This window comes from Pseudoliparis swirei, chromosome 7, assembly GCF_029220125.1.
Source record: "Pseudoliparis swirei isolate HS2019 ecotype Mariana Trench chromosome 7, NWPU_hadal_v1, whole genome shotgun sequence".
NCBI lineage: Eukaryota > Metazoa > Chordata > Actinopteri > Perciformes > Liparidae > Pseudoliparis > Pseudoliparis swirei.
In genome coordinates, this window is record NC_079394.1 from 2,897,426 (window position 1) to 2,918,212 (window position 20,787).

Genomic DNA, 20,787 nt, shown 5'->3' on the forward strand with positions numbered 1-20,787 from the left:
TTCCATTCTGTCAAATATCTAATAAAAGCACATATTTATTTTGCATTATCTCTCTTGTGTATGACAAAAGAGATATATAGCAATAAAAATGTATATTTCCTCTTTGAGATGAGCACGTTGACTCTCACCTTCCGAGCGTCGTCTAAAGCTCTGCCGGGAGCTCGTTGTCCCGCCGGCAGCCGGGGGAAGGTGGCGGCGGGCGGCCTGCTCGGCTCCGACCTGGGCAGAAGATGCAACGTGGTGAACACCGCGTCTCCGCTTCTTCCGCTCCTCCGTGGTTCTCTCCTCGTCTCCCGACGCCGAGCCGTCCTCCATCCCTCCCTCTCGTCCCCGCGGTCAGATGTGACCGCCGAGTGGTCGTTTCCTCTCTCGTCCATCCCCGTTGAAGACCCGGATACGGCACACGCCGAGTCGTGGAGCGCTCCATCTCCCCCAGCTCGGTGTGGTCCTCCTTCAAGTCTTTCTTCTTCCTCTGCACTCTCACTCTCTTCCTCCGTCTTCTGCTCCTCGGAACCCTCTCTTCTCTCCCGTCTGTGAAGCAGGTGCCTGGAGTCCTGTCAGGATGACACACAATATCTATAAAGGATGTTCATATGATGACACACGTAGACGAGAGAAGAAAAAAGATGACATTTCAAATTAGGTATTTAGCCATGTATTGTTTAACTCTTAACGATCCTTTGCTTTGTTGGCAAACCTCCGGGTCACCAATAAAGCAACAAAAAAAAATCGATGGAAATTGATGCAACATTCATGCCGACTATGACTTAATCATTGTGAGCAGATGGTGTAACTTACTTGGTTTTGGGCAGTAATATATGCTTTTCTGTAGATTTAAATGAAATGAAAAGTTTGGCGTGTGTGCCGTCTCACCAGAGTGGAGACTGACATCAGTTTCCTTCCTTAAAGAGACCGGTCCTGTGGCCTGACTGACTGTGTGTTTATGGGACTTCTAGTTGTTGCTGGTCAGTAAATCATTACATCTCTGTCTGATCAGAAAATCCCCCTAAAGGATGTGTATGAAAGACTATTTGTTAAACTATGTCGTTATCTTTTTCAACTTTACAACTACCAGAGATGTGACATATCAGCATTTAAAGAGATCATTGGCAGAGCAGTGCTGAGAAACCATAAGTAATAAGTAATGTAACTTTTTACTTTTCCACTTGAGTAATAAGTAAAGTTATGTAAATACTTTTCCATGAGTGATATTTGTTGAGTAGTTGATTAAAACTTTTAACGTGCCCACCACTGGACTTATTAATTTTTTTTGGTTTTTTGTATAGCCCATTTTCAGAAATTACAAATGTGTCTCAGAGTGCTTTACAATCTGTACATATAGACATCCCTGACCTTTGACCTCACATCGGATCAGGAACAACTCCCAAACAACCCTTCAGGAGAAAAAGGTCAGAACCCTTGAGGAGAGAACAGAGGAGGATCCCTCTCCAGGATGGACAGGTGTCATAGATGTCATGTGACCAGAAGGAATCATTACACACTAATTAAAACACAGGAACAACACAATGAATATGACAGAGTGGATGAAGAGTTGGTAGTCGGCATATTCCACCATCCAGACCTCCACGATCCATCAGGTGGAGGTAGAGAGGAGGAGTGGGCGGAGTCTCAACAGTGGGCGGAGTCTCAACAGGGCCATGGCGTAGTTGGTAGTAGTCATATTCCACCATCCAGACCTCCACGGTCCATCAGGCAGATGGAGGTTATTGTATCCATTGTCTGCATTAAGGTTCAATATATCCAGCCCAGTCTCTCTTGGTGTTCTAGCAATAGTAAGCATGCACGTATGCATATTCACGTGCATGTCTGCATGTGTTGAGGTGAGCGAGAACCCTTGTGTGGTGGCCTTCATTAGGGCACAGTGTAATTCTAATTGGCTTTATTAGGGGGCTTACATCTAATACCAGCTCTGTGTTATAGGCTCTCCTGGTGTGTGAGTGTGTGAGTGTGTGTCCACCTCTGTTTGATGTTTACGACTCACCGGCATTCTAATAGAGTGTTTTCCATGTAACAGACATGAGTGTGTAGACTAACACAGTAATCAAACTGCATTCCCTCCTCTGGATCCCAGTCGAGAGGCACAAGCCACATTTAGAGTCCAATGAAGCGGCAGCGCTGCGGCAGCAGATGTAATCATGCCGACTTAAGGCGAGAGAGAGAAGCTGCATGAGACGGCGCCGCAACATTTGACCCCATTTAAAAACTTGATACCAATTAGAGAGTTCTGGGAGTTAATAATTTAGGAGACCTCGCTCACTGAACACACACAAATAATTTTACAGACATGCACACATGTATGCGTGAATGTGCAATGACACAATCTCACGCATTAACCTATGAAAATATAACGCACACATGCAGGCACACACACACAAACACACAGACACACAGACACACACACACACACAGAGACACACACACACACACACACACAAAGATTCCACCATGCTCTGGAAACAGACTTCTTAATGAAGCCTTCCCCAAGTGAAAGTAGAGCAGAAATACACACTGGCCCATTTCTTCCTTCAGTTCACCCTCCTCTCCTCTCCTCTCCTCTCCTCTCCTCCCTCCCTCCCTCCCCTCCTCTCCTCCCTCCCTCCCTCCCTCCTCTCCTCTCCTCTCCTCTCCTCTCCTCTCCTCTCCCCTCCCCTCCTCTCCTCTCCTCTCCTCTCCTCTCCTCGCCCTATTCCTCTCCCTCACCTTTTCCACATCATTTTGTTTTATTCATGTTCTGTTGTCTGACTCTTTTGCGTCAATGAGTTAGATCACAACCCTAATTCACGGCTGCGGGCAAAGACACTTCTCCAAACAAGCTGGCTGATGGCTGAAAACATATGCGCTGTGTGTGTGTAAAGTGTGTGTACATCTTAATATGTCGGTTACTCTATTTCTATCTATGACAACGTGTGTAAAAGAATGGCTCTCATGCAAAATGAAGAAGGCGCTGCACTGGAGGAAAAGATTAAAAGTGAGAGGGAAGACAGAGGGGGGAGAGAACGAGAGAGGAAAGCCAGTGACACTGAGTGGGGAGCACTCAGGTGTGGTGAGAGGATTATACAAAAACCCTGAGTATGAATGACAGTAAACACCTGAATGACAGAGACGGGGAGGGGCGGCGGCTTGTGTGTGTGTGTGTGTGGCTCTGGGTGACAGTTTAGTGGTCCTCGCTGCTATTCAGAGAGGTGAGTGAATATCGCCACTCGATGCTTTGAGGGCTATGCTGTTTACTCAAGTGCAACTTGTTATATTGTATCATCCACTACTGATATGTTTGATTTATGGTACACATCATGCATAAAGAAGCTGCGACAATGCATAATAAAGTATTTGAGCAGCAAACAATGGAAATGAGGACGTCAACGAGGCACGCAGGGAGTGTGGAAGGGGAAGATATCAATCAGGAGCGCTCCGCTGCGAGAGTTAGGGAGCTGTTTAGTTAGCGAGCGAGTTACATATCGAGCTATACGGCATGCATGTAAGTCAATAAAGGGCTATAGAGCAAGAGAGAGGAGGAATGTTTATCTTACTTTCACTGTGTTTTCTTTCCCCGTGTGCTCCATCAGGAGGGGGTCGCTGAAGCCAGCTTCACGTTCTGAGCGAACACATTCTCTGTTCTTCTCTCTGCTCCCTGCAACACAAACACAACAATCAGCGCCTCCAATCAACATTTTGATGGGCTTTTTTTCTCCTCTCATCCAATATTTTGCTCATGACTTTTCACTTTTCAGTGTCCATGTCATTGTTGTCTTTTAGAGAGAGAGTGTGCGTCAATTTCTGAAGCCTTTTCAAACGGATTGTTCTTTACTTGCGTGGTTAAGTTGGATAAAAAGCCTTCCGAATGACTGCCAACAGAAGGCCCCTCATGTGGAATGCTTTCTTTTAACCTTTGGCTTCGGGTTAATTTCAGAAGAGATAAACGCATGTTGATTCCTAGATCTGCTCTTAGTGAAATCCTTCACCTCTAGAGCTGTATCGCTGTACAGCGCTGACTCTACATGAAGCGTGACCCCGTTTCCCCCACGGCGACCCCCTCCTTGCCTTTACAGCCTTGGAAGATAGAGGAGCACAGGGGAAAGGCATGCCAAGGCACGAGACACTTTTAAGCAAAGATTAAAGGTTTTTCTTTTTAATCAGTCATTTGGCAGCGATGTTAGCATTTCACCCGAGTGCAGCTAAGGATCAATTTTTAATGCTGCTGTGCAGAGAGCAGACAGGGTGATTGGCAAGAGAGAAGCTATTTACAAAGGATCTATTTACAAATTTTCCATCGAAATATGCAGAGGGCACAATTGACATCTCTTACAGAATTTTAAATAAGCTATTTTCCACTCTCTTTCGTCATGAGGCACGACCTCTGTGAGCCCCTGATGATCACTGCGCTCTGTGTGTGCATGTGTGTGTGTGTGTGTGTGTGTTCACTCTCATGTGTCTGACATGTAAGAATAATAAAGGCATCGACACCTCTCCCTTGTGTTGCATTGTGTTACATTTCTCCGTGTTGTGCTGCCACGGGCGGGGTAACTAGGTCAATCAACCCTGGTGTAAACACATCACAAGAATCTACCAATAACATGCTAATGACAATGACTCTTTAAAAAAATGTATATCTCTACTTTACCCACTACTTGATGCCACAATAAAGAAACATATATTTATTTTTTTGTATAGGACAAACCATGAAATCCTTTTTCAGTGAATCCCAGTGCATTGAATGGTGTGGTGTTTAAGATGAGACACAATCCCACATAAAAGACAACTGAGATCTTGTGACCCACACAAAGTTTATGTTTGGGCACACCTGCTCTGTCTCCCCATGCATCAGTCTTCATCAAAACATGTATCCATCCATCCATTATCCAGTCCTGCATTCATCCGTTATCCAACCGTCCATCCATTCATGCAGTCAACCAGCCTGCCAGCCGACCAACCCACACACACACACACATCCCATTGAGCCAATGATTGACCCTGCACTGGGTGGATCAATATTCTCTTAAATGGCCCCATTGTAAGCGCTTAGGCACAATAGCCAGGCATTGTTTGTGCAGTTCATTTCCAAGGTAGCAAGGCTGTGCAGGGCTCTAACCTGAGTCAACTGTATTTTCTCCTCCACTTATGTGGTGGCAACAAAGAGGAAAGAGGAGGCGCTGAATGAGGCATTGAGGAGAGAACATCCTCTGCATAAAAGGAGCAGTGGTCCGTACAAAACGACTTGTAATGACTCACAACTGCTGCAGGTAAAGATGCCTGTGCATACAGCGGCTTCACAGACACATGACTGTACTGTTACATAGGCGAGTAGTAGTAGAGAGTAAAAGCATTTGTAGATGGTCCAGATCAATACAATCAGGGTCAAGTTAGACTGAACCATGTCACAGGAGACACACACACTTCACCTCTACTTCCACCTCAAATAACTGTAATATTACTCTTAGTCATGTAGTGTTTTATGGATAGAATTATTGAAGATGTCTGCAGTAAAGGAATTACGTAAAGGCAGAAAGGCGGTTTGTAAACACAACATTCAAAGTTGGCTCCTCCCCCCTGTCTCAACGGCACCAGCTGCACCCCCCCTGACCGTCACCGGGGTTAGGGTGCTCACCAGCTGCTGAAAGCCACCATGAGACTCCCTCTGACCTCTTTCACACACGAGTAAGAACAGGTCATCCACTAGCTGCAAGGTTGGCGGTTCAATACCTCGCTCCAACTATCCGCGAGTCAAAGTGTCCTTGAGCAAGACACTCGACTCCACGTTGCTCCCATTGCGTTTCTCCCCAATGCTCCCCCAAAAAAAGCGCAAGATGTTTAAATGCAGAGATCACATTTCATATATGTACCTGTATGACGACTGTACGCTTTCAGGGGGGTGTAATGATGACTGAAAGGTATTTTTCTAAATATAAATATATACACTACCGTTCAAAAGTTTGGGGTCACCCAGACAATTTCGTGTCTTCCATGAAAACTCACTTTTATTTATCAAATGAATTGAACATTTCATAGAACATATAGTCAAGACATTGACAAGGTTAGAAATAATGATTAATATTTGAAGTATTAATTTTGTTCTACAAACTTCAAGCTTAAAGGAGGGCCAGTTAGATAAGATAGATAAGATAAGATATATACTTTATTAATCCCCAAGGGGAAATTAGTTCTCTGCATTTAACCCATCCTTAGTTATTAAGGAGCAGTGGGCTGCAGTGATGCGCCCGGGAAGCAACTGGGGGTTCAGTGCCTTGCTCAAGGACACTTCGACTTGCAACTAATGGGGAGAGCGGGGATCGAACCGACAACCTTGGGGTTGCAGGACGACCCCCTTACCCCACTGAGCTACAGCCGCCCCTACAGTTATAGCTTATATCACCAGCATAACTGTTTTCAGCTGTGCTAGCATAATTGCACGGGTTTTCTAATCAGACATTAGTCTTCTAAGGCGATTAGCAAACACAATGTACCATTAGAACACTGGAGTGATCGTTGATGGAAATGGGCCTCTATACACCTCTGGAGATATTTCATTAGAAACCAGACACTTCCACCTTGAATATTGATTTACCACATTAACAATGTATAGTGGGTATTTTTGATTAATTTAATGTTATCTTTATTGAAAAAACAGTGCTTTTCTTTGAAAAATAAAGACATTTCTAAGTGACCCCAAACTTTTGAACGGTAGTGTATATATATATAATTTTAGGAATATGCTACTCATACTGCCTTTAAACAATAAGGAGCTGAAGGAGCAGTAGTATCCAGGAGACTCATGTTCAGTATATCACTGTGCAACCTATTGTGATTTGGTGTGCCTGGCATTAAAAGACTGCGACTCTGACAAGTCTCGGAGTTCTGTCACTGAGGTTCACAGGTCTTGTTAGCCAAGGTGTCGGCAGGGGTGGAAATTACTGTGTGCGAGTGTATCTGTGTGTGTGTGTGTGTATTTGTGTGTGAGGTGAACATTAGACAGCACTCCTACCTCCACCTCCTCACCTGACATCAGCAATAAAACTAAACAGGCCAATGTGTTATGCTGTGTGTGTGTGTGTGTGTGTGGGGGGGGGGGGGGGGGGGGTGCACACGGGAGAACGGGGGGCATGTGTGCTGCAGGGTTGCTGCTGCTGTCACCAATTTGCCGGGGGCCTCCAGACGGGAGTGGGAGCAAGGTGACGGAGCTGTGGCTTGATAAACACAGAAGCCCTGCTTCGATTTCCCATCCAGTCCACTTTGGAAACACATGGCTCTTCTTGGGTGCTCTTGGCCCAGGGAAGGAGAAGGAGGAGTGTGGGGGCAAAAAGGGGAGGAAGGGAGAAAGGGAGGAGGGGAGAATGGGAGGAACGCGGAGAACCACAACGGAGACAGAGTGACGGCCGTGCTTTGAGGACGAACGGCAGCCAAGAGGAAGGCCGAGAGAGTGATGGGAGGAGTCTAGAAAGAGGTGGTGGGCCCGGTGGGATCCCATGTCTTGACTTCCGGCGAGACGACGGACCGTCCGTGCTTCCAAAGACTAACAAAACAAGGACAGAAAAAGATAGATGAAGATAGGAGAGGAGAAATGAAAGAGAAGGGGGAAGTTAGAATTGTGAGTGCCGCTCTGACCGGCAGACACTCTCAAACACATTCTTTGAAAAGGTGAGGAAACAACACACGGCCCGAGACTCCTCGTCTTTCCTTCACCCGCTTTCTCTTTCGGTTGGAAACCGCTTCTGCGTTCTGCCTTTCAACTGGCATCAGAAGTTTAAAGACCAGCTCCAGGTGGAAGAGGGAGGTGAGGAAACCAAACTCCCCTCTGCCCCCGAGAGAGTTAAGGAGATCACATTTTAACCCCCCCCCCCCACCCTGCCGCTTCTCCCCTCCATGCCTTAATGCCAACATAAGAGGACAAGTGTGGGCTCTAAGCACCGGTGATCAAACGGGAGCGGCTGCTGGTTGCGCTCGGCTCAGGACGGTGGGCCTAATAGGATTGGAAGCCCCCAGGTGAGCCTCAGGACACCTCCAATCAGCATGATTAGCCAGAGGCTGAGCAGCCTTCCTAGTGATGTACAGCGCTCAAAGGATCACATCGGTTGTGGAGAAGGCAAAGCGAGTCATGGAGTGCGATGCCGTGGTTGACGGTGCATACCAACGCTTTTTGTGGGATTGATGGAGTTTAAAATTGCACGCAGTGTGTCAGAATGATCTGGAAGTTTGACTGTTTGGTAATCATTATTAAGTTCACAGAAGCGTGTGATGTGTGGAGCCGTGGAATAATCGTGTCCTCTTGACTACTTATGAAAACAGCACATGTTGTGTACATGTATGCACACAGCTTTGATGCAAGACTCTAGATACAGAAGCACCGAGCTTGCTCCCCTCTTGGTTGCTCTGCTGCAGACTGTTCTGCTTTTTTAACTGTGTCCATCCTTGAACTGTTTTTAATGTGTTGTACGGCGACCTTGAGTGCCTTGAAAGGCGCCTTATAAAATAAATGTATTATTATTATTATTACATATAAATGTGAGGATATGCATGCCCTCACCATCCACAAGTTCACTCACACTTACATGCACGGACAAACACACACACACATTACAAGTCCAGATAAAAATACATTACAAGTCCAGATAAACACGCACACACACACACACACGCGTGCACACACACACACACACACACACACACACACACACACAAGCTTTTATAAACTCATCAAATACAAAAAACAATTACCAGAGACTGAGCTCATCACTGACTAAGCAAAAGTCATCCAGCGTGTAAAACACACAATATAATTAACACACATCAAGCTGCTGTGTCCTACTGTGCATTAATGATGCTTCCCTCTGAAGTGAATGATGGTTTGATGAGTGACACAGTGAGTGAGGAGGGGCTGTGAGGAGGAGCACGGCATTCTTTGGAAAAGGGGAAGAGAAGCAAGCGTGGAGGGAGAAGAGCAGAATAATCAAGATGCGTGAACTGAATTTGACTGGTTTAACTTCGCTGACGCTCACTCGTTGCCCAAGAACAAGTTACCGGAGAAATATGAACATTTCGGGATGGAGACAGATTACTTACTGGTGGTGAGGGCCATCATGTGCCAGGAACCACAGGCTACATCACACACCTGCATAAAATGAAAACGGAATTTAGCCATCCAAGCAGGGCAGGATTTCAAAATGCACACGACCGCCTCACCTGCAACAGACTCACTTCAACAGGAGTTTATGATTTTGTTGAACTGAATGAAACTGCAATAAGAAGACTTTGTTTTGTTCTATAAAATGAAGGTAGCGTTGCATAACGTCCAGGAAGCCTGAAAGATGTTTAAGTTTTATGAGATTTATATTTATTTTAGAATATTGCACTTCTTGCTACGTCCCAATCTGTTGGATGTTCATCATCTGTGACATTCTGTTGTGACATCATTGATTGGGGTGTGTGCAGGACCGTCCTCAGCTGCATACTTTTAAGTGTAAACCCACTGAAAGCAGGGCAGACTCAGCTTTAAGCCCTACATGATTCAGTGTGAACCCTTGAAGAATTTATGCATAGTCAGCTGGAAATACACTCATAACATCCTGAGGCTTTCATCAACTTCAGACTTGAGAAGTCTGGAAACACAAGTTGTCCAGTCTCTATCACACACACTTTTCTGGCTGCAAGTGAAACCGGCTGTGGGGTCCAGATCATTTTGAGGCCTGGATGATCATCGACCCGGGACACACGGGGGACCCGGCCCCAGAGGAGGAGCTCTCCGCCTGCTAGAGATTGAAGAAAAGGGGTGACGTGTTCAGACAAATACATCACAAGTACATATAATCTCATCTTGTCGCAGGTGTCATGTCAAAACTTCTCTCAACTAGGGGACGTAAAGCATGCCATATATAAGGATGTGTTGGGATGCTCTCCACAGGTGTCTGACCGTCTCCAATGTATTGCCAGATTATGATTGGAGGTCCCTGTGAACTTCAGCCTGAGTCTTTCAAATACCGGTTTTCTCCCAAAATAACATTGACCACCAATTGAACAGTTAAATGGAGAGCAGATGTGAATGCTGTCAGTTTGGTTTAGTTTAGAGGAGCAGGAGGGAGGTGATGTACAGTGACCCAACCCACATCATATAGTCACGCCCACTCACCTGTCGCCTTGAATTGCTGAGCAGAGGGACCACATTCTCAGTTGACACTAACACCCACCCACACACACACACACACACATGGACGTGCACACACACACACACACACACACACACAGCAAACACTCAAGCATCCACTCACTCATGCTACCTCAGTCTGCCCATTTAAATCTGCCACTAATAAATTTATATTTACTGCCTGCATTGAAGACTTTTAAATTATAGCGTACAATAAACCTGGCACACACATCTCAAAAGCTCTTTCAGGGGATGTTAAAGCAATATAGTAAGCAATTTTCCAAAGTGGATTACAAATTTCACATCCAGGTTTTATTGCACATTACGATAACTTAACCACATCTAAATGTTCCGCATAAATGGGAAATATGTGCTGCTTAATATGCTATTTTTCATTTTTTAAGAAGCGCTTTGCAAAGCCTGCCAAGCGAGGGAGCATGCTGGTTTGTATGGTGGGGGAGTCAATAATCTTTATGAGGTGGATTTTAATTACAAGGAGATAACTGAGTATCCTCCTCACGGCAAGCCTCCATCAATCTCTATTCTGCATCAAGCCATGGCATGCATAGACACACGCATATACACACACACTCACACATGCACACACACGGACGCGCACACACACACACACACGCTGATAACCTTTCAGACATGATTGATCAATCAATCAGGAATGTCTTATTTTCATCTCGGCAACGCAAACCTTATAGAAACATAGAGGCCGGCTTTGCTAGATGGCGTTGTTTCAAAAACACAAATACGCAGGGTAACACTACTAACACGTGCACGTACATACACACAGACGCACACACACACACACACACACACACACACACACACACACACACAGACACAGACGCTGGCAGGGTAATCCAGCTAAAAAAGGTTAAAGCTGATGTTTTCCAAAGGAACGACGGTCTGTGAAAGGTCAGATCAATCATGTGCTAAGCATGCCTTGTAAGCAATCCATAAAGAGCCTGTTTTAAATAATAACTTTTTATAGATCACCTAAAGACACAACTGTAACACAGTGTAGGGCGTCTTTTTTCAAATAGTCTTCATTGTGGAAAGAATTCAAATGGGAGCAAATGTATTATGTTGACTTCGGTACATTTAATGAACCGGTGGCATTTCCAGCAGAAGCCCGCGCGGAGCCAGAAGACGTCTCTGTTCAACAATAAGCAATTCTTTTAAGGGAATATTGCAGTACAGCTGCAGTCGGCTCTAAATGTGCCCTGGTCTTTAAGTACAATCTCTTTTTCGCTTTAAGTGGCTGATGTTACATTTGTAGTGTAACCACTTTAATTCCAGCTGTCTGGCAGAAGGCAAGCAGCAATTGAAGGAGAAGTCGTTGCCTGGCACTTTGTAATGGTGTAAATGCATTAGAACAAGTTTCGTGGCAGCTCAATGACTCCCTATGGAGCCGAGGGGAGATGAAGCAGATTGCTGAAAATCATACAAGAAAGAAAGCTAAAAAAAAAAAGAGGGACAATCTGAGCCTACCTGTTTTTAAATTTAGTCAGCAAAGAGGGCTCTGGGTTTGGCTTTTTAGGAATTACAGAAAAGACAGACAAGCTCGGGGAAAAGCCGACGTGAAGGGATGGTTTGTCCTCCTTATCTCTCCGTCTTATTGATAACAAAGTAGCTCCAGGGATAGTCTTAGTGGGTTAGTTTAGAGGATCGCTGGTTGAACAACAAATCAATTCATTATGTGCATCATCTATCATAATATAATAGATGATGTACATAATGAATTGATTTGTTGTTATATTATAACACCTAAACATGCTTAGTTTTAGAGATATTGAGAGCTAATGAGGTTGAATTTGTGCTACGAGTGATGTCATTTGAGGACACTGAATCCCTGTAGTGTTAATTAAAACGCAATGAAATGATGTAGATGAAAAATTAGCATGGCCAAAAGCCATAGTGAGGAATCCTGCTGGGGACATGTGCATTTCAAGTGAGTAATTTGTTATTATATTATGTCAAGATACAACTTCTAAGGATGTTTTAAAAAGATCACAATGAGAGATATCTGCAGTCACAATTAGCCGTTTGGCTAGCACCCTCTTTAAATTAGTTCTATCTGCTAAGGTATTGTTGTTGTTGTGCACCGACAGATATGCTAGAGAGGTTCAGGTCATTTATGTTCGCTTTCTCTCATTCCAGGCTTCCTGATTGTTTTCACCTGTCATCACACCTGTCTCCTATGCTCATCAGTGTCAGCCCCGCCCCTGATTGGTCCCACCTGTGTCTTGTTACCATGTGCTTAAATTCCCCTGTCTCCCAGTGTTCCTTGTCAGTTCGTCTGGTCTTTTGCCATGATCAGGTCGGGTTATGTTGTGCTCTTGAAAAGTTTTTGATCCCTCACTACGTGAGCGCTTTCATTTTGTTCACTGCAGAACCGAAAAATAAAGTACTTACAAATACTTTATCTCTGTCTCCCGGTCGTGCAATTGGGTCCTACTTCCTAAGTGTCTGAGATCGTAACAGAACGAACTGACCACATTATGGACCCAGCCGAAGAACGCTTCACGCCGCTCTGTCGGTACAGGCGTGACGATTTTTCATCATGAGGAAAAACTGGACAAAGTCAGCCGGAAATACAAGAGCTGAGAGGGCGCCAGGCGGGGTTCAGGAAGAATTATCTACACAGATGCAACAACTGGTTGCCCAAATGAATAATTTTTCACTCATCAACAAACTGCTCCTCCGGTGACGTCATCCAGAGCTGAGAATTTGCCTGTCAATACTCCAGCTGACGACCCAGGTCAGGCTGTTTCCTCCCCGTTACGGCTGGCTCTTCCGGAGAGATTTTCCGGAGACTCTTAATTGCAGAGCCTTTCTGGTACAGTGTGATCTGCATTTTCAACACAACCCAGCAGCTTTTTATCTGAGCATGGTAAAGTGGCGTTTATTGTGTCTCATTTAACGGGAAGAGCTGCAGCCTGGGCTACTGCAGAAAGGTCTAGAGACACCGAACTATGTTACTCATTGGCGATTTCATAGAGACTATGAGGCGCATTTTGACCCCTCATCGCCTGCTACGGAGGCCAGCAGAAGACTGTTTCAAATACGTCAGCTCAACCGTCAGGTGGTTGATTATGCCATCGAGTTTCGTACAGCAGCAGCGGACAGCGGATGGAATGTTCCGGCTCTTCGCGCCGCCTTCATGTCAGGACTTTCGAACCGATAAAGGACCAGCTGGCTCCACTGGAACACCCGGGATCTGGAATCCTCATCGCTGTGGCCATCCGGATCGATAACCGTCTTCGAAAGAGAGAGGGCGTCGACGCAACCGAGATGTTATTCCCAGCTTCCAGAATTCGCCTCGGAGGGTCGCGCCGCCAGCGGAGGATTTCCAGCTCATGTTACCGGACCATCTGAGGACTACACTTCCGAATGACTCCGGTGAACCCATGCAGCTTGGAAGAACCAGGCTTTCTCTGGAGGAGAGGCAGCGCCGTCCGGAGGGTTGCTGTTTCTACTGCGGCCAGGGTCATCAACTCGCTTCATGCCGGGAAAGATCGTGCTCACCAGTCAAAGGAGGCGCTGGTGAGCAAGTTTCCCAGACTTCCCTCCTCGACCTGTTACTCAGGTAGACATTTGTATTAACAATCAGACCATTGACCAGGGTGTGTTAATAGACTCAGGGGCTGACGAAAGCCTTATAGACTGGGGCCTAGTCAAACAGCTAAAAATAAAACTGTCCCGCTATCTCATCCTGTTAGTGCCAGTGCCTTAGACGGCCGCTTGTTGTTCACAGTTACCCATTGCACTGAGCCCATACAGATTACTATAAATAAGGACCATACCGAGCATGCAATTTCATATTTTTGAGTCGACTCAGCACCCGATTATTTTGGGGTTTCCTTGGTTGAAGATCCACAATCCTCACATAGACTGGCCTTCAGGAAAGTTAAGGAATGGGGAGAGGATTGTAAGGGCAGGTGTAAACTTTCGCAACCTGTTAATGCATCAACAGACTCTAGTAGGATCATTATAGATCACCCTGACTATCCTGATCTACACAAGGTACCTTCCTGTTACCATGATTTAATAGAAGCGTTTAACATGTCTAAAGCCTTGTCGCTACCTCCTCACCGAGATTTTGACTGTCCCATTGATCTCTTACAGGAGCCCCCATTCCCAAGGGAAGACTTTACTCGATTTCGAGACCTGAGAGAACAGCAATGGATGAATACATCTCCTCTTCACTCAAATCAGGGATTATCCGTCCTTCATCGTCTCCAGCCGGAGCGGGATTCTTTTTTGTGGGAAAGAAAGACGGGTCTCTGAGACCTTGCATAGACTACAGTCCACTAAATGACATTACGGTGAAGAACCGCTATCCTCTGCCACTCATGTCATCTGCTTTTGAACTGCTTCAACGGCCAAGATATTCACCAAGTTGGATTTAAGAAATGCATATCACTTGGTTAGAATAAAACAAGGGGATGAGTGGAAGACTGGATTCAACACTCAGAATGGTCACTATGAGTACTTGGTAATGCCTTTTGGACTGTGCAATGCACCGCTGTTTTCAAGCTTTTGTGAATGAGGTTTTGGAATTCTTGAATATTTCAGTGTTTGTGTATCTGGATGACATACTGATTTTCTCCCCAGACGCTAAATCTCATGTTAACCATGTCCGCCAAGTTTTGCAGAAACTACTGGATAATCAGCTATATGTCAAGGCAGAGAAGTGCGAGTTCCACACAGAAGAGGTGTCTTTCTTAGGATACATAGTCTCACCTAATCATATCCAAATGGATCCTGCGAAAGTCAGTGCAGTATCCCAGTGGCCCACACCAGACTCCAGGAAAAAGGTTCAGCAGTTCCTAGGATTTGCTAACTTCTATAGGAAGTTTATTAGAATTTCAGTTCTGTTGCTGCTCCTCTGCATGTTCTGACTTCTCCTAAGGTTCCCTTCAAGTGGACCCTGCAGGCGGATCTTGCTTTCAAACTTCTCAGAGATAGATTCACATCAGCTCCCATACTCACCATTCCAGATCCCCAGCGCCAGTTTATGGTCGAGGTGGATGCTTCCAATGAGGGAATTGGAGGAGTACTGTCTCAACGTTCTGCAGAAGACAACAAGATGCATCCATGTGCTTACCTGTCGCGGAAGTTGACAACGGCAGAGCGGAATTATGACGTGGGAAACAAGGAATTGTTAGCTGTAAAAGCTGCCCTCGAGGAATGGAGACACTGGCTGGAGGGTGCAGAGCAACCGTTTTAGTCTGGACAGATCACAAGAATTTAGAATATATAAGAAAGGCTAAGCGTCTCAACTCCCGTCAGGCCAGGTGGACACTTTTCTTTAGTAGATTCAACTTCACACTCTCTTTTCGTCCCGGGTCTCAGAATCAAAACCCGATGCTTTGTCTCGTCTTTACGATCCCGAACCACTTGCGGTAGAGCCCAAGACCATCCTTCCACTTAACCGGGTGATCGGAGCCTTTTCCTGGCAAGTGGAGTCAGGCGTTAAAGAGGCAAATGTCATGAATCCAGCGCCTAGCGAGTGTCCCAACAATCTGCTGTTTGTTCCTGAGGCTCTTCACTCCAAGGTCATCCACTGGGCTCACTCATCTGTGCTTTCGTGCCATCCGGGAGTAGCAAGAACAATGTTCAGGATTCAACAACGTTTCTGGTGGCCATCCATGAAGAAAAATGTGGCCGAGTATGTAGCGGCTTGTCCGGTGTGTGCGTGTAATAAGACCTCATCTCAAGTTAAGATGGGCTTGCTCCAGCCGCTGCCGATTCCCCATCGTCCTTGGTCACACATTTCGATGGATTTTGTGACAGGATTTCCCTCATCCAGAGGCAAGACTACGGTTCTAACAGTGGTTGATCGATTTTCAAAATGGCTCACTTCATCCCATTGACCAAGCTTCCTCTGCCAAAGTCACCGCAGAGGTCATGATGAATCACGTATTCAGGATCCATGGATTCCCTAATGACATTGTTTCCGACAGGGTCCCACAATTCATTTCCGCCTTCTGGAAAGAGTTTTGTCGACTCATAGGTGCCACCGTCAGCCTGTCATCAGGATATCACCCTCAGTCAAATGGACAGTCGGAGCGTCTGAACCAAGAACTAGAGACTACGCTCGTTGTCTCGTCTCCCGGAACCAGACCACCTGGAGTGACCACCTCACATGGGTCGAGGTTGCCCACAATACCCTTCCCAGGTCTCTCTCCATTCCATTGTGTCAATGGTTTCCAGCCTCCACTTTTCCCTAACAACGAGGAAGAGGTGATGGTTCCATCGGCACATGCCATGATCAGGCGTTGTCGCAGAGTTTGGGTTGGTGCTCGCCAGTCTCTTCTCCGAAGTTCAGCTCGGATGAAGGCTGTTGCGGATGTTCATCGCAGGGTCGCTCCCTCCTACAGTCCAGGCCAAAAGGTTTGGCTCTCTACCAAAGACTTACCACTCCATGTCGCCTCAAAGAAACTGGCTCCGAGATTTGTGGGTCCGTTTCCAGTGTCCAGAGTCATCAACCCGGCGCTTGCAACTCCCAGGACCTTGAGAGTGCACCCAACGTTTCACGTTAGTAGAATCAAGCCGGTGTGTGAGAGCACCCTTGTTCCCGCCTCAAGCCCCTCCACCGCCCAGTTCTTTGAAGGGGTGACGTTTACAAGGTCCGTAAGCTACTGGAGGTCCGTAATAGGGAGGGCAAGCAATTCCTGGTAGACTGGAAGGGTTACGGTCCTGAGGCTAGAAGCTGGATAGCTGCTTCATTTATCGTAGACAAGACTCTTATCCACGACTTTTACAATCAGCCTGGGCCATCAGGAGTTGGCCCTAGAGGTTACTGTTGTGCACCGACAGATATGCTAGAGAGGTTCAGGTCATTTATGTTCGCTTTCTCTCATTCCAGGCTTCCTGATTGTTTTCACCTGTCATCACACCTGTCTCCTATGCTCATCAGTGTCAGCCCCCCTGATTGGTCCCACCTGTGTCTTGTTACCATGTGCTTAAATTCCCCTGTCTCCCAGTGTTCCTTGTCAGTTCGTCTGGTCTTTTGCCATGATCAGGTCGGGTTATGTTGTGCTCTTGAAAAGTTTTTGATCCCTCACTACGTGAGCGCTTTCATTTTGTTCACTGCAGAACCGAAAAATAAAGTACTTACAAATACTTTATCTCTGTCTCCCGGGTCGTGCAATTGGGTCCTACTTCCTAAGTGTCTGAGATCGTAACAGTTGTATTTGTTGTTTGAAGCTGCTAGATTGTTAGTCTGTACTGTTTTAGGATTTATCTTGGTAGAGAGTTGTTTCCTTGTTTCCTGTCACCTGAATCTTAACAGCCAATCAACTTTTGACTCCTGCACTTCGAGCTCATCACTCTAAATCCAGACTGTTGCTGTCCTGGCTCCTGATTGGTGGAACCAGCTCCCCACTGACATCAGGACAGCAGGAAGTCTCTTCATCTTCACCGGAGACTAAGAACACATCTTTAGACTATATCTGGATTAAAACACAGATTAGCACTTCAGTGGCACTTAAATGGCTCTTACTTATATAGTTACTCATAGTACTACTTATGGTATTACTCATGTTATTACTTATGTTATTACTTATGGTACTACTTATGGTATTACTCATGGTACTACTTATGTTATTATTTATGGTGCTACTTATGGTATTACTCATAGTATTACTTATGGTATTACTCATGTTATTACTTATGGTATTACTCATGGTACTACTTATGGTATTACTCATGGTATTACTTATGGTATTACTCATGGTACTACTTATGGTATTACTTATGGTATTACTCATGGTACTACTTATGGTATTACTTATGGTATTACTTATGGTACTACTCATGGTATTACTTATGGTATTACTCATGGTTTTACTTATGGTACTACTCATGTTATTACTTATGGTATTACTCATGGTATTACTCATGGTACTACTTATGGTATTACTTATGGTATTACTCATGGTACTACTTATGGTATTACTTATGGTATTACTCATGGTACTACTTATGGTATTACTCATGGTATTACTCATGGTATTACTTATGGTATTACTTATGGTATTACTCATGGTACTACTTATGGTACTACTCATGGTATTACTTATGGTATTACTCATGGTTTTACTTATGGTACTACTCATGGTATTACTTATGGTATTACTCATGGTATTACTTATGGTATTATGGTATTACTCATGATATTACTTATGGTATTACTCATGGTATTACTTATGGTATTACTCATGGTATTACTTATGGTATTACTCATGTGTATTACTTATGGTATTACTCATGGTATTACTCATGGTATTACTTATGGTACTACTCATGGTATTACTTATGGTATTACTCATGTTATTACTTATGGTACTACTTATGGTATTACTCATGTTATTACTTATGGTATTACTTATGGTATTACTTATGTTATTACTTATGGTATTACTCATGGTACTACTTATGGTACTTTTGTAGTTCGACTTTCTTGAAGAAATGTTACTTTCTGTATTCTTGTTGTTCTTAGTTTGTACTTTTGGTTGATGAACTTATCGTAAGTCACTTTGAATAAAAGCGTCTGCTAAATGACATGTCATGTAATGTAATATAATGGCTGGAGGTTTATGATATATATGATATGATATTCCTTTATTTGTCCCACAGTGGGGAAATTTCAAAAATCATAGCAGCGGTGCACATCAGAGCATCAATGAAAATAAATATAAAACACAAAACTAAATACTAAAAACGAAATACTAATACTAAATATACAGGGGGAAAACAAAGTTTGAGTTAGGCTGTAATATTAAAAGCAACTGGTTAACAGTCTTAACTGAATGCTGATACTTCGATATGACAAAAATAATAACACTACCACCTTTGTGACAAACTCAACACAAGGGTAAAGATCCTTGTAGTTGCTTTAATTGTACTCTTTAACTCTAAAATAATACAGTCGAGGAAACAATGAAAACTACTCTCATAGCAGGTTGGGTGCTTCGCTCACCTGTGACCGCTGCACTGTAGCTCCCTCCTGCTTGTATCCGCGTGACCTCGGCGAGCTGAGGACAGTGAAGAAGACGAGGAGTGGAGCTCTGAATCCTGTCGTCCCCGAGTCCGAGCTGCCCCTAAAAGTCAAACAACGACATCCTGTCAGTCACAGAATTAAATAAAAGTGTAATCGCAATAATTTCATTGTTCATCGATAGAATGAAGACACACGCCTGAGTGATATTTACATTTTGGGGAAAGAACAATTCTCCCATTTTGAGGTGTATCATCTCGCAGAATCAGTAACTTCTTTTAAATCACTTCTTAAAAACCCATTTTTATAGAACAACTTTTAAGTGATCTAGTTTTTTTATGCAGAAATGTGGTTCCCCTAATTTAGTTATTCTGTTTTTTATTTATTTATTAATTTATTTGGTTTTTAATTAATTGTTTATTTTTAATTTTAATTTCAATTTTAATATATATATTTTAATGTAATATTGGTTTCTTGCTAATCCATTTGTTTTGCTTTGACTCTCCGTGGAGCACATTGCTTTTAAAGGTGCTATATAAATAAAGTTATTATTATTATCATCTCCTTCTAATTCAAGTGTACATGACAGTCCTGAACGTAAACACGGTCGTTCAATTTGTCAAAAACGACATGTATCATGAAGTATCGTAATTTAAGTGCATCTATGGAAAGCGCTGTTCTAATAATACCTGCAGTGTAAGGATGTGTATGACACGGGACACTTGCAGTTCATCTTGGCTCATATTGCCGCCACTGAGGAGAGACTAGTTTAAAAAAGGCATACTGCATATTTCTTTCACAGGCCAACAATCCTCTGTGTTTCATGTTTAATTTACTGTGTGCAACTGCCTGGCAAAGCAATGCCTCATCGGTGAGTCGGTCTGTGTAAGAATTATATTCAAACACAAAGATTTAATAACCGTAGCGTCTCGCGCGGCACAATAGAGCGCGTTGTCCTCAATTTACATCTCTTTCTTTGTGTTTCAAACGGTAAGGCTGCTCAATTTGACTTCTCTCGGCTGTCCCGCTCTTCTCTTTGCTGCTCGCCCCTGCAGAGATAAAGGGCTTTCTGCACTGTGCCCGTGTGCACACCGGCATGCCCTGGCATATGTTTGTAAAGTGAGCACAATATGTGTGGGTTTACATTTGAGTGTGTGTGTGCGCGCGCCATTCAGTAAATCTGGGTCTTTAATTGCTTATTCGTATGTGCGCTACTGGGAGGATTTGTAGATGCGTGGCAGCATATGTTCCTGCTGTGAGCGTGTGTGTCTATGTATTTATAGTTGTGAGTCGATGTGCTCCCATCAAATATGTGTGTGTGTGTGTGAGTGTGATTTTTTTAAACTTGCAGTTAGGTACAGTAAGTGAGCAGATGTGTCCGTACCTTTGTGCGCCTGCATGTGTTTGTACTTGTACGGGTGTATTGTTGTGTGTGTGTGTCTGAGTGAATGAGCGCTGTCAGGTGCCGCTCCATGCTGTGCCAGCTGCATCTGGAGCCATCTGTGTTGGTGCTCAGTGGGAGGGGAGCGGATGACTTTAATGTACTTGAACCCCAGACAGACCTTTCCCAGACATTCGTCAGTATGAAACCAAGACAACTGGGCCCAGTCGAGCTGAA

At 44.5% G+C, this 20,787-nt stretch overlaps 1 protein-coding gene across 1 annotated transcript in view; it reads right to left on the reverse strand.

Moving 5' to 3' along the window:
* Positions 1-20,787, reverse strand: part of LOC130197301 (uncharacterized) — a 238,870-nt gene that overhangs the window by 3,572 nt on the left and 214,511 nt on the right. Inside the window, exons 5-9 of the mRNA XM_056419900.1 lie at positions 19,152-19,272; positions 9,646-9,758; positions 9,073-9,121; positions 3,549-3,649; positions 129-554 (exon numbers count right to left, since the gene is read on the reverse strand). Coding sequence (XP_056275875.1) covers positions 129-554; positions 3,549-3,649; positions 9,073-9,121; positions 9,646-9,758; positions 19,152-19,272 — 810 coding nt within the window. The remainder of the gene's footprint in view (positions 1-128; positions 555-3,548; positions 3,650-9,072; positions 9,122-9,645; positions 9,759-19,151; positions 19,273-20,787) is intronic.